Here is a 12,533-nt window from a genome sequence, read left to right as displayed (position 1 = left end):
ACCTGACAAGTCAGGTTGATCCAGGCTGCCAGGCCTCCTGCCTAGGTACCCACTGGGAGCTCTGCCCTTCTTCCTACCCATCACCCACCTGGCAGTTTTCACAGCAGAGTCCATGGGCACACACAGCCTCAGACTTCAGAGTGCAGGTAGTCGCGTTGCAGCATGGATTTGTACATTCCTGCAGTGAGCATCCAAAAAGAAATTAAACAAATGAATGAATGGATAAATATAAGGGTACACATATTAACATTTTCTTCTAAGTAGGGATAACGTACTCATCTCCTTCCTGATTCCCACTTCTATACTGGATATTTCTTTTCCTTTTTAGGAGCCCAAATGTGAACCATCCCTTTTATTAAACTTATCATCATAATACTGAAGTTAGGAAATGCTAATGAGGCAAAAAGTATGAGAAAAGGGAGTTTCCTGTCCCCGGGGCAAGTTGGTGAGAAGTCACAGGTGAACCCAGTCCCAAGCCTCAGTGGTTGGGTATGATATAGAGAACGAGGAGTGGCCTCGTAGCTGAAGACTCAACTCAGTGGAGTCTTCTTCCTCAGCCGACCCAAGGAAAACTTGCCTTTGCCCTGAAGATCACATTCAGGGACTGGGAGACAGATTGATAGATCAGTTGTTATTGAACCAAAGAAGACTGAGAGCCAACTAAGAGTCAGTAAACATTTATTATGCACCTGTTGTGAGTTGACACTAAATAAATGCCAGGAATACCAAGAAAGACCGGACAATCCCTATCCTCAAGGAGCTGATAATTTAATGGAGCAAGAGAAAAAGAAGCTGAAAATTGGGGGGGGGGTCCTGCTGCTAAGGTGGGGATGATCTGAGGAGACATGAACTGATTTCCTCTTGCAGAATGATGAGTTTCTGGAGATCAGAAAATGCAGAGGTCAGCTGGTCTGTGAAGGCCCCAGGAGGAGGCCAGCCTTCCTCCCCATGACCTCAGCCCTGTGGAGGCAGCATGTGGTAGCCATTCATCAGTTAGGAGAGGAGCCCACCGACCTATGGACTTCCAGGAACCATCAAACAAGAAGACAAGACAGTAGAATAAAAGGAAAGTGAGAAGGGAATAAGCTAGTTTGGGGTTATTTTCACAAACATCTTTGTGAAAAGAGGAAAAGAAAAGTCCTTCAGGGAGTCTGAAGCATGTGTGTGCATGTGTGTCTACATGCACATGTGTGTTTATGAGTGCATACACAGATCCATATCTATTTCTAACTTTCTATCTCTATATTGGCACAGATGGCAGGAATCTTCCCTCCTGAAATCCTTTATGGCTTCTCTGTTTATGAAGTTGGGACCTGTTACAAGCCTCTAAAAAGGCTTTGACCAAAGCCCAGAGTGTGCCCTCCCATTCCATTCCCCCATCAGCCCCAAATCAAAAAAAAGCTTTTTAATGACATTGGATTACAGTAATGTGGTCCCACTGATTCTGGGATGCATCACTCCACTAATGAGGCCTGAAAGATATGATCGCCTTCTTTCCCGTCTTAAGCTAAATCAGCAGCTGTAAATTTGGGCCCCATCAAAGATCTTTCACTAATAATCCTACCTCCCTTCTAGCCCCTGACACCATAAACTGGAGATCAAGCAAGGGGAACTTCTGGGAATGGTAGCTTTCATTTAAAGAATGTGAGGTCATATAAAGAAGGGGGGAAAAATGAGAATTAGATAAGAGGGGTTAAAAGGTATTGGCAAGCTGTCACCACTGTGCCAAATTTCAGTCTAAATAGCTTGCTGCTAGGACCCAGCAAGTCTGAAGAATGAGTGAGGAGCCAGGAAAGTCTTTGGGCTGGCATAACCTCCATCTGTAGTTTGTATGGGAAGACTGTAGCCTATTAGCCAACTGGAGTCTTTGTCCTTTGTGGTTCTGTGTTTATCGAGGAAGAGAAATCTTTCATCACATTTAATTCTGTGCATCTCATGGTGCAACCAGGCTGGCCAGTGAATACTAAGACCTCAAAGGGAAGGAAGGATAGAAGAGGCACAAATGATCTGCATTCCACCTCATTTTCATTCTGCCAGGGTAGGCTGTGGATAATGTCGGTACCAAGAGGCAGCATGGCCTAATGAATAGAGTACTTGCCCTTGAATCAGAAAGACATGGGATTAAATCTTGCCTCTGATAATTATTCCAATTTGCATGCTGTACAGCTCACTTCACCTCTCTGACCCTCAGTTTCTTCATCTGCAAAAATGGAGATTATAATAATCTATTTTACTGGGTAGTTTTAGGGATAGAAAAAACTTATCTACAAAGTCCCTGAAAAAGGCAGCCTAGCCTAGGGCACAGAGCACAGGATTTGCAGTAATACAGATGTGGGTTCAAGTTCAGCACCATTTATTTGATTGCTTGTGATTCAGGACAATCACTTCAGCCTTCCAAATCTTTTTTTATTTTTATTTTTTATTTTTTGCAAGGCAATGGGGTTGAGTGACCTGCCCAAGGCCACACAGCTAGTAATTATTAAATGTCTGAGGCCGGATTTGAACTCAGGTACCCTTTGACTCCAGGGCTGGTGCTCTATCCACTGCGCCACCTGGCCACCCCAGCAACCTTCCAAATCTTAGTTTCCTCCTCTGAAAAATGGGAGCAATAATAGCATCTATTTCACAGAGCTGCTTTGAGAATCCAATAAGAGAATGCAAGCAGGATGCTTTGTAAATTTTAGTTCAGTACAAAAATGTGAATATTTCTTTATTTATTTTTGGCCCAGACTTGTGATCTTCTTGGCAAAAACTTGTATTATTGTATGGCGCTGTTTTTATTGTTGCCTGTATGGTTAAACATCTAGAAAACAGAGGAGGTTAATTTTTTCTGTAAAAGAAGCTGAAATGAATTCTTAGCCTTAGAACTGAAAGAGACCTCGGAGACTAGCTAGCTCATTTTACAGATGAGGAAATTGAGGCCCAGGAACTGCAGTGACTGGTAAAAGTGCCTTCACAAGAAGTGAATGGCAGAACTGGCATTCAAAACCAGGTCCCCTCACTCCAAATCCAGAACTATCTCCACAGGCTGCTTTGTCTCCATGTTACAGCAGAGCTATCTGCCCCAGTTGGCAATTATGCCTTCGGGAGGTCTTGTCCAGGGTGAAACATCCCCTTGATAGATAAGTAAGATGGAAAGGCCAAGAGGAGAGCTGGATGGAAATCATGAAAGCTATAGGTAGAAGAGAAGAAAATGAAAATTGGAAAAAAGAAGCTGACCCACTCTAAGAGAAGGGGTTTGGTTTGTGAAGACACATTTCCCTGTGAGGAGTCGTGAGTTATATTAATTTAGTTTAATAAACCATTACATGGGGCTCAAATCAAAGAGAAACGACTGGAAGTTAACAGGGGACCTCCCGAGAAATATGGATCCGTTAAATTAATTTGGGTTGTTTTCAAGTCATTAATGAACACTCCAAGGAATTTCCACTTTGCAAACCCCAGTGTTATTTAAAAAGTTTCTTGTGTTCATCTTCAAAGGAGTGTCTTTACTGCTAACATGGGAACTTCACAATGCAGCATCAAAAAGCTAGAGAACCACTGCAAGAAAAAGAAGGAAGGAAGGAAGGAAGGTGGAAGATGAAGAAAGGAAGCCACATTTCTTACCAGGCAAAAGGCAGGAGCCTTGAATAATGGGGACGGGAAGGATGACATTCATGAGGCATATGCCTCCTCAAAGACCCAGCTGTTCCAATAGAATTCTTTTTCAGTCCTTGTCACTCCCAGATCAATGATCAGAGACTCACAGACTCAGAGAAATAGAAGGAAAGCTAGAGGCCATCTAGACTTAATGCTCTTATTTGGCCGATGAGGAAACTAAGGCCAAGTGGCTTAGTCCAAGTCATACAGGTAGTACAGAAAGAAAACCCATGGTGATTAGAGGCAGACAGGCCAAGAAGGGATTCCTCTGTCCACCGACTGAAGCTGCCTCTGTGAATGTGACCTGCTGCCCTTTGAGCCTGAGACATTGCCTCTGATTGTAGCAGCTGAGGAGAGGGACCCTACATGTCCTCTTTCCCATTTCATTTTGAATCACAGAAGAGGCGGAGTGACAGAATGAATAAATGAAACTCAGAGTCAGGAAGGCCTGGTTTGAATCCTGCTTTGGCCCCAGATTGGCTATGTGACCCTGAGCAAGTCACTTCCTAGTGCAGTGGCCCCAGTCAACTCTAAGACAATAAGGGAGCATGACTGTGTAACAAATTTGGGAATCTGCTTTAGACTCAGAGGAGCCGCTTTGAAGGATCAGCTCTGCGATTTGCCATTTCTTTGATCCAAGGCAAGTCACTTAACCTCTCTGTGCCCCAGTTTCCTCATCTTTCAAATGGAGATAATATGAGCATCTACCTGTCAGGGTTGTTGTGCAAGGTGTATAGTGCTTTGCAGCACTGAAAAGTCTTTATCAGAGCTAACTGGTGGTGACTCAAATCAATGATCTCCTGCCCGAAGCCTTGCCTGATCCCCACCATATGTGCATATCCTTTGAATTTATTTTTTTATATCTGCTCATGTTGGCTCCCCCATTAGACTGTAAGCTTGCTGAAGGCAGCGATAGCTTCATTCTCTGTACTTAGCATACAGTTGGTGAATAATAAATGCTTATTGATGAAATGACTCGTTCAGTCTTTAGGGGGAAGTCAGTCTCACACTGTGTGGGAAAAAATACAGCATCTCTTTGACAATATCTCCTTAAATCTCAAGGGAAACTGCCTCCGTTTTTTTTTTTAAATAAGTAACTAACTGATGTCATTACCTTTATGTCTCTCAAGAGATAATCCAGACATTCCTGGTGGTTCTTGAATTTCTGAAGAGATGCTGTTCTGAGCTCTCCAGAAAGATGGGGACATTACTTACAATCCATCCTGAGACTCACTGGTCCCCAGGGCTAAAGAAGCCTCTTGGCATTCTGGTGGATTGCTTAGAGAAGCTTACAAGATGGACAGTGGGGACAGAGGCTTGGAGGCTACGGCTCTTGTCTACTGAGGAGCCTTGGCAAGTTGGTCTGGCCCTGTTTAAACCCGCAAGGAATCTCCCAGGGAAAGCAGCTTCTGGCTTATTCAAATTCCTCTCTAGTATCAAGTCTTGCAACGAGAAAGCGATGTGCTTATTAGTGATTTGAAATGAGAATTCTGGGACTTTCTTCTCCATGGAGCTCAAAGCTGAGTGTGTCCCAGTTGTCCCTGCCACCTCTTGCCTCTTCAATAAAGAGGATTCTTCCTCCGCTGAAAGGAAGGGAGGGAAATGTCCACCCACAGCTATGGGAAATTCAATCAAACCCTCTCCTTTCCCTGGGGATGGCTATTTGAGGGGACCAAGCAGGATTTCTCCATCTCTCATTTTTGGCATGAGATTACACAGGCCCAGTTATGCCAAGCCATTGGATCATCCTTCCTTCGGCTGCTTCTGAAACATGTGTCAGGCTTCAATGCTGGCACCCTGGTCCTAAGCCCCAAGGGCTCTCCCTAGTTACAACTCTGCTGTCCTCCTCAATCAGGCTCCTAGTTACTTCCCTGTATGGATGTGGTGTCTCTGGGTAAAGAGGGCACTCCCTTAGGTGGGAAGCATTTGATGTTTTTGTCATAGCCTCCCCAGAAACAAGCCCAGTATCTGACACAGTTTATTTTGCTATTCTTTCCTGGCCCTGTGATTTCCTCGGTAGAAGAAACTGGCAAGGGAGAGCAGCCCCAGCCTTATAGCTTGGGATCACAGCATTGCCTAGATCCCCAACTTAGATTGCTTCTCTGAGGCCGCCCAGCCCGAGTCGGCCTGCCTTGGAGGCCAGCTCTCTGTCTGCCCACCAGACCGTCTCTGGTGGTGCTTACTAATTACTGGCTGACTGGGGCCGCCTTCTGCTTGGCAAGTGGCTTATGAGCCAGGCGATGGGAGGCTTACGTCTGGTTCCCCACAGTCACACTCCTCGCCTTCTTCCACGTAGCCGTTGCCACACTTCTGTCCCCCAAAGGATTCTTTGATGTCGGGCAGGTTAAAGAGGCACATCCCCATCCCTTTCTCCAGGCTAGTCTCCAGGTCCCTCTTACTGCAGCTGCTGAACATCACGGGGAGTGGATAACTGGGGAAAAGAAGAGGAAGAAAAAACAAAGGCCAGTGGGTTCCCTGGTCACGGCCAGGTTCTTCTGCCATGCTGGTCATGGCATTCACCAGGCCATGCCAGACAATCCCCTGCCCCCCTAAACCCAGAAACTCAAGATTTAGCATCTGGGTCATGGAAAGGAAGGAGTCTGGGAGGAGGATCCCCATTTCCATCTTTAGAGAGCCAGACACTGGGTCTTTCTCAGTCTCAGTTTCTCCAAGTGTAAAGTGAAGACACTGTCTCCTGCTCTACTAGGTCATTATAAGGAAAGCATCTTTCTAAGCCATAAAGCCACACAGAAAAGCAAGCATCTGGACTGGGGGCTTCCCCCAATGCCAAAGCATTGCTGACTGGGTTTGGGGACCAGATCTGTGATTTCACAGGGTAAGGGGAGTCCTTGTGCCGGTGCAGATGGGCAGTTTTTCTGCAATTGGGTCTTAAGTAGTTGCCTAGATGAACTCAGCAACTTACCCAGGCTATGTATGTCATTGGTAGAACCTGAACTCAGGGCTTCCTGGCTTTGAAGCTAGCAAGTCTTATCCCTCTGCCATAATGCCTTTAAGTGACCGAAGAACTGGGGATTGGGGAGCGGAGCAGAGGAAACGACCCAATGTCTGCCCAGTTAGAATGGAAGCTCCTTGAGGACAGGGGCTCTTTCTGTTTTGCTGTTTGTTCCCTTGGCAATTAGCCCCAAACTGCACACAGTCAGTGTTCAATAAATCATTATGTCATGGAAGAAATGGATCTCTCCCATTCCCTCCTCCCAGTCAAATAAATTGAGAGGATTTGAGAGGAGAGTAGACATTCCTGTAGAAAAATAAGGCAATTAAAATTAAGGCAATTTAGGGGTGGCTAGGTGGCGCAGTGGATAGAGCACTGGCCTTGGAGTCAGGAGGACCTCAGTTCAAATCCAACCTCAGACCTTCATAATTACCTAGCTGTGTGGTCTTGGGCCCCATTGCCTTGCAAAAACCTAAAAAAAATTAAGGCAATTAAGTGATGTAGTGGATAGAGTCCTAGTCCTGGGGATCAGAAAGACCTAAGGTCAAACTCTGCCTCAGAGACTTATTGTCTGTGTGACCCTGGTCAAGTCACTTGATCTCTGATTTCCTCAGATTCCTCATTTGTAAAACTGAAATAGTGATAGCAGATTTATGGGGACTGTTGGGAAGATTTAATAAGATAATATTTACAAAGGGCTTTGCAAACCTTAAGGCATGAAGAAATGCTATTATTTTTATTTACTTGAAATTGAAGTTTGCAATTCCCTTTATAGTTTTGAGAATGTACCATTGTACACCTTTTGGAAAATAGGAAGAGAAAAAAGTCAACTCTAGCATCTCAGAGACATTGGTCCAGCCCACATCTGCCCCAGAATCTTTGCTTTCACGTCTCTGACCAGGGCATCTTGCCCCAACCTCTCCAGGTAGACCAGTCCACCAGGCAGGAGCTTTCCCTGACCTGAATTCTAATCCTGTCTCTTCCCCTCATTGCTCCTTGTCTGCCTTCTGGGGCTGAGCAGAGCTAGGCTAATCCCTCTTCCAAGTCCCTATTCCAAGTGTGCTATTTGGGGTCCCCTGAGGCAACTCCATACAGGACATCCCTGATTTCTTTAGCCAATCTTCCTTGAAGTGGAGTCAAGGACCTTCCCCACCCTGATTGCCCTCCAGCTCCTCAGGGTCTTGGGGGCCCCCAGACTGCTCCTCTTTCTGATTCTGTTTAAGGCCAAGCAGTTAGTGGATGGTGGCTAGCCCTCTGACTCCAGAGCTCAATAACCCATGGGCCGTCTCTAACATGGTTCAAATGGTACCTGCTAAAACAGGATTCCATTCACTTCAATAAGCAGGCCCAAAGTTCCTACTCTGTGGTATACACTGAGGACACAAAGACTAAAATGGAACAGGGTGTCCTCAAGAGGCTTCCATTCTACAGCAGGCAAGAAGAATTGCACGTCCACAGAGAAGCAGGACAATGTCCCTTGGTTGGAAGAAGCCCTCCCTGGTGTACCAAGAAAGGAAAAGTCTTGGGAAGGGAACAGAGACTTTAAGGAAGCGAAGTGAGTGAAGTGAAGGGAAGTGAAGTGAGCTCAAAAGAAGGCTAGGGGCTTGGGGACAGCATTTTGGGCCCAGAGACAGCCTGTCCAAAGGCCCCAAAGAGGGAGGCAGAGTGCCATATTTGTGGAGTAGGCCATTTTGGGGAATGTAGACTGTGAAGGGGTAATGAGAATGTCCTCTGAAAAGACACACTGGACCCAGAGAGTGAAGGACTTAAAATGGTCAAAGAGTTAGTCTGAGAGGCAACTGAGAGCCATTGAAACTTCTTGAGTAAAGGAGTAATGGGGAGACCTTGGTCTTAGGACTATGGCTTTAGTAATTTGGTGGAGAATCCACCAGGAAAGGGAAAAGCAGGACAAAGAGGAGGGGACCACACAAGTGAAAGTGAGAGGAGAGGCTGGTCAAGGGTTGCATCTTCTGGGTGGAGCGGATGGAAGGGGGGTGGGCAATGTTATGGACAGAGAATTGACATGATGTCCAATGGGTCATGCATGACTAAATATGAGGACTAGGGAGAGAGAGGAGTCAAGAACGACCCACATACTTCATGCCGAATAATCCAGCACCAGCTCAGCAAAGGAGGCTCATCTTTTAAAGCTGACATTTCCACTAACTAGGAGGAGAGGAAAGTTACCAAAGGGAGCCATGCCTGGAAAGGAAGGAGGCCTATTACTTCATAAAAAAAAACCAACCCAATATTGTTCTGCAGAGCATGCCAAAGCTTCCTTTCTCCACTGAGACTCCTACAGGACTGTGGGAGATCTGGACTCTTGTCAATTGGTCCGTCAAAGGTGCCTGAAGACAAGTTGCTTCCTGGTGCCAGACGGCAATGCCACAGCATGGTGGCTTCCAGGTAGATGTAGACTGAGCCCCACTGAGCACAGGTTATCGACATGGATAAATGAGTATCTTCTAGCAAGAGAAGCTCAGACATGGCCAGATGCTCCTCTTGGAATGTGAGCTGGAGACATACAAAGTCAGAGCTAGACAAGCCCATAAAGATCCCGGCATGATCCTGGTATGATCAGGGCCTTCTCCCCAGTGGCGCCTCACCTCCCTTTCCAGCCTTGTCTCACTCAGCACTCTCATTATGGTGTTCCAGCCAAAAGGGCCTCTCCACTGCCCAGTACCCTCTGTCCCCAGTCTAAATTCCTTCTTAGACACGTCCTAATTGTGGTAGGTCACTTAACTTCCTCCTGGCGGGGGGGTGAAGACAATAAAAGCGCTTAAAGTTTGGGGCTCATTGTAGAGAATGATGAAATCATATCTGTAAAGAGCTTTGGAAGTCTTAAAAGTCATTCTTGATGATAATTGATGATTGTTATTAATAATTTATTATTTTAGATTTTATTGCTGTTGCGATTGTTTTTGCACCCATCTGCTGTGATTGGAATGGGCTCCACCTTACGTTTGCCCAATGAAGCCTTGTCCTCTTTCAAGAGCCTGCTTGGTTTCCATCTCCTTGGAGCAACATTTCCTCATCCTCTTCATGAGAAGGAAGCTCTCCCTCCTCCAGTTGCACCTCCCACATGCTGGTCATGTTTGAGCTGGTACACGTAGAACAACTTCATCCCACAATTTGGATTGCTATCTTTTGTCTTTACTTAATTTGCTGCACACACTCCTTCTCTTGCCTTCCCAGAGGCTAGAGGGCCTTTCCGTACCTGGAATGCCCTTCTCCCCTTCCTGTTCCCTTCAAAGCTCAGCTCCGACACCCTTTCCAGACTCTTCTCCCCTGAAAATTGCCTCAGACACTGGTAAATTTGTAAACACTGCATTTATGTTGTTTTCTTCCAGTAGACTATAAACTCCATGTGGGCAGGGACTAGTCCATCCTTGTCTTTGTATCTCCAGGGCCGTCCAAGTGCTCAATCCATGCTCACTGCAATGAATTTCAGATAAATTTTCCTACCTAGGATGATGTCAACATTGACAATACCTCTTCACTCACTGGGCGCTAGCAGGGAAAGACCCAAGGTCTTGAGAGAGCCAATGTGGGGCCTCCTTGTCCTTCCTGCTCTCTATCCCCCACCTCCTAGATGCTGAACTGCCGGTCCAGTCCATGTCTGAGGAAAGGGAGGAGAAGATATGGCTATTGTTGGTCAATCAGAACCAGCCACACTGGAGGGGGGCGGTGTCGGAGACTCACTTGCCCTTTAGCTTGGTGAAAGGTCATCTTTTTTTTTTTTAATCAAGAATTGAAGGATCAAACTCTCTCTGAAAAAAGTCCCTGTTCTCTTTCCCAAACCTGGTTCTGTACCTGTCAATGTTCATTCAATTCCACAACCATTGTCTAGTACACAGTAGGTGCTTAATACAATTTGGTGAACTGAAAGAACCACCAAGTATGAATGAGGCCATGAGAAGTCTAAAGCCACAGGGACACATCTCTTTCCACAAGGACCTTATGATCTATTTGGGAACCTCCAAAATGAATGATGAAGATAATAATAAATAATAATAATGGCAACTAACATTTATAGAGTGTTGACTATGGGCCAGGAGCTGAGCTAAACACTTTACAATCATTCTCATTTGGTTTCCACAACTATCCTGGGAGGTATTTTACAGATGAAGGAACTAAGGCAAATAGAGTTGCAATGTTTGCCCAGGGTCACCCAGCTAAGAAGAGTCTGAGGTCGAATTTGAACTCATATCTTCCTGGCTCTAGGATCAGTACTCTACCCTCCAATCCACCTAGCTGCCAAATGAATGAATGAATGCAAAAGCATTAAGTTGAGGGTGGGGGAGTGGAGAGGCAGCTGGGCCTGGAGACAGGAAGATCTCAGACCCTCGCTAGCTGTATGACCCTGGGCAAGTCACATCACCCCCTTTTCCTCAGTTTGCTCATCTGTAAAATGAGCTGGAGAAAGAAATGACGAAGCACTTCAGCATCTCTGCCAAGAAAACCCTAGATGGGTTCACAGTCAGACACGACTGAAGTGATTGAACAAGAAAGCTTACTTGGATTCATGAACACTTATTTAAGTACGTTGTTTTAAGTACCTACTATGGGCAGTTACAGTTTAAGGCCCCCGTCTCTTCTCTCTCTCTTTCTCTCTCTCTCTCTCTCTCTCTTTCTGATTCCGAGTCTACCTTTCTCTTTGGTTTCATCTGTCTTTCTCTTCCCAGAATCAAGCTGGAGTGAGAAAAATCAGAGGACCTGACTCCCCCCGCCCCTGAGCCTCAGTTTCCTATTCTGTAACCATCACTGTGTTGGAAGGACCTGGTAGACAGGAGGTACTTAATTATGGTGCTCTGCCTGCTTGATGACAAGGCCGCTCCTATGGACATGTCAGCAGGTTCAGAGACCTCACCGCTGCGGCCTACGTGACCCAGCTGCATTGGAGTCTTGTCTCTCAGCTAGAGCCCGTTGGTTTCTTTCCTATTTTCTCTAGGACAATTATTTTCTCTTATTTCATTTTGCCTTTAATTCCTCTGGGTGCTTATTACCCATTTTATTGGGCCTTGAGAAATGACTTGTTTTCCTGCTCTGGCTGCTGGTGATGGCGCCACAGGAAATCTTTCTTTTGATACTTTTGTCTCTGATTCTGATATCGCAAAACATACTGTCTGATCGTTGCATCGGAATGCTCTCGTCTTCTGCCAATAGCTGGGAATTTTCAATGTCTTTCCTGAGCTTTTTCTGGTTACTGGAGCTTGTTTGTAGGGGTCACTATGGTCATTTTTGATGGGATACAGAGGAGGCTAACTCCCTAATGAACTCTTTCTCCTCTATTTTCCCAGAAGTCTACCAATAGGAGGGACCAGAGCAGGAGTTATTCTGCAAGGTTAAGATGGCAGGAGAAACAGAAGTTTTTGTGAACCTACAATAGATGGAGGGCAAATACTTTACCAACTGAGATGTGGACTTTCATTAGTGGAGGGAGGTCCTGGGGAGGACCCCTTTCACAGTGGAGGGAGGTTCTCTCTCTGCAATGTACAGCCTTAGAAAGATAACTTGCACACAGGGTTTTGCCCAGGGTCAACCAGCCAGAATGTGGTAGAGACAGGCCTGAAACCCAAGTCTTCTGGACTCTCAGGGGCAGCTCTCAGACTTCTACATAGGTCTGTCACTCCAGAGTGGGCTTATCATCTGTTTTTATGTTGTCCTTTATTTCTTGATCATCTCGCTAAATGCTAACAAACATATACACTTCTCAAAAAAAAAAAAGGGTCCTGTCCCGTTAGAATGGAAACTTCTTGAGGGCAAGGACCATTTCATTTTCTCTCCTCTTCCTCCAGTCCCTAACCTAGCTCCTGATTGTAGATACTTAATTAGTCTTGGATTGGTTTATCTTTCCGTTTCTGTTCCTCTCCATCACCCAAGGCCAGGGCCACAGTAGGGCCACACCAGTTCCACCATATTCCAAACGACAGCAAGATGA

General features: G+C 45.7%; 1 protein-coding gene across 1 annotated transcript in view; it reads right to left on the bottom strand.

The window, feature by feature from the left end:
- ADAM12 (ADAM metallopeptidase domain 12) overlaps window positions 1-12,533 on the bottom strand; it is a 371,590-nt gene that overhangs the window by 62,758 nt on the left and 296,299 nt on the right. The window contains exons 12-13 of the mRNA XM_074232182.1: window positions 5,893-6,070; window positions 89-178 (exon numbers count right to left, since the gene is read on the bottom strand). Coding sequence (XP_074088283.1) covers window positions 89-178; window positions 5,893-6,070 — 268 coding nt within the window. The remainder of the gene's footprint in view (window positions 1-88; window positions 179-5,892; window positions 6,071-12,533) is intronic.

Source organism: Macrotis lagotis, chromosome 4, assembly GCF_037893015.1.
Source record: "Macrotis lagotis isolate mMagLag1 chromosome 4, bilby.v1.9.chrom.fasta, whole genome shotgun sequence".
NCBI classification, from domain to species: Eukaryota; Metazoa; Chordata; class Mammalia; order Peramelemorphia; family Peramelidae; genus Macrotis; species Macrotis lagotis.
Note: the sequence above shows the minus strand (reverse complement) of the source record. Positions and strands in the feature narration are given on the sequence as shown.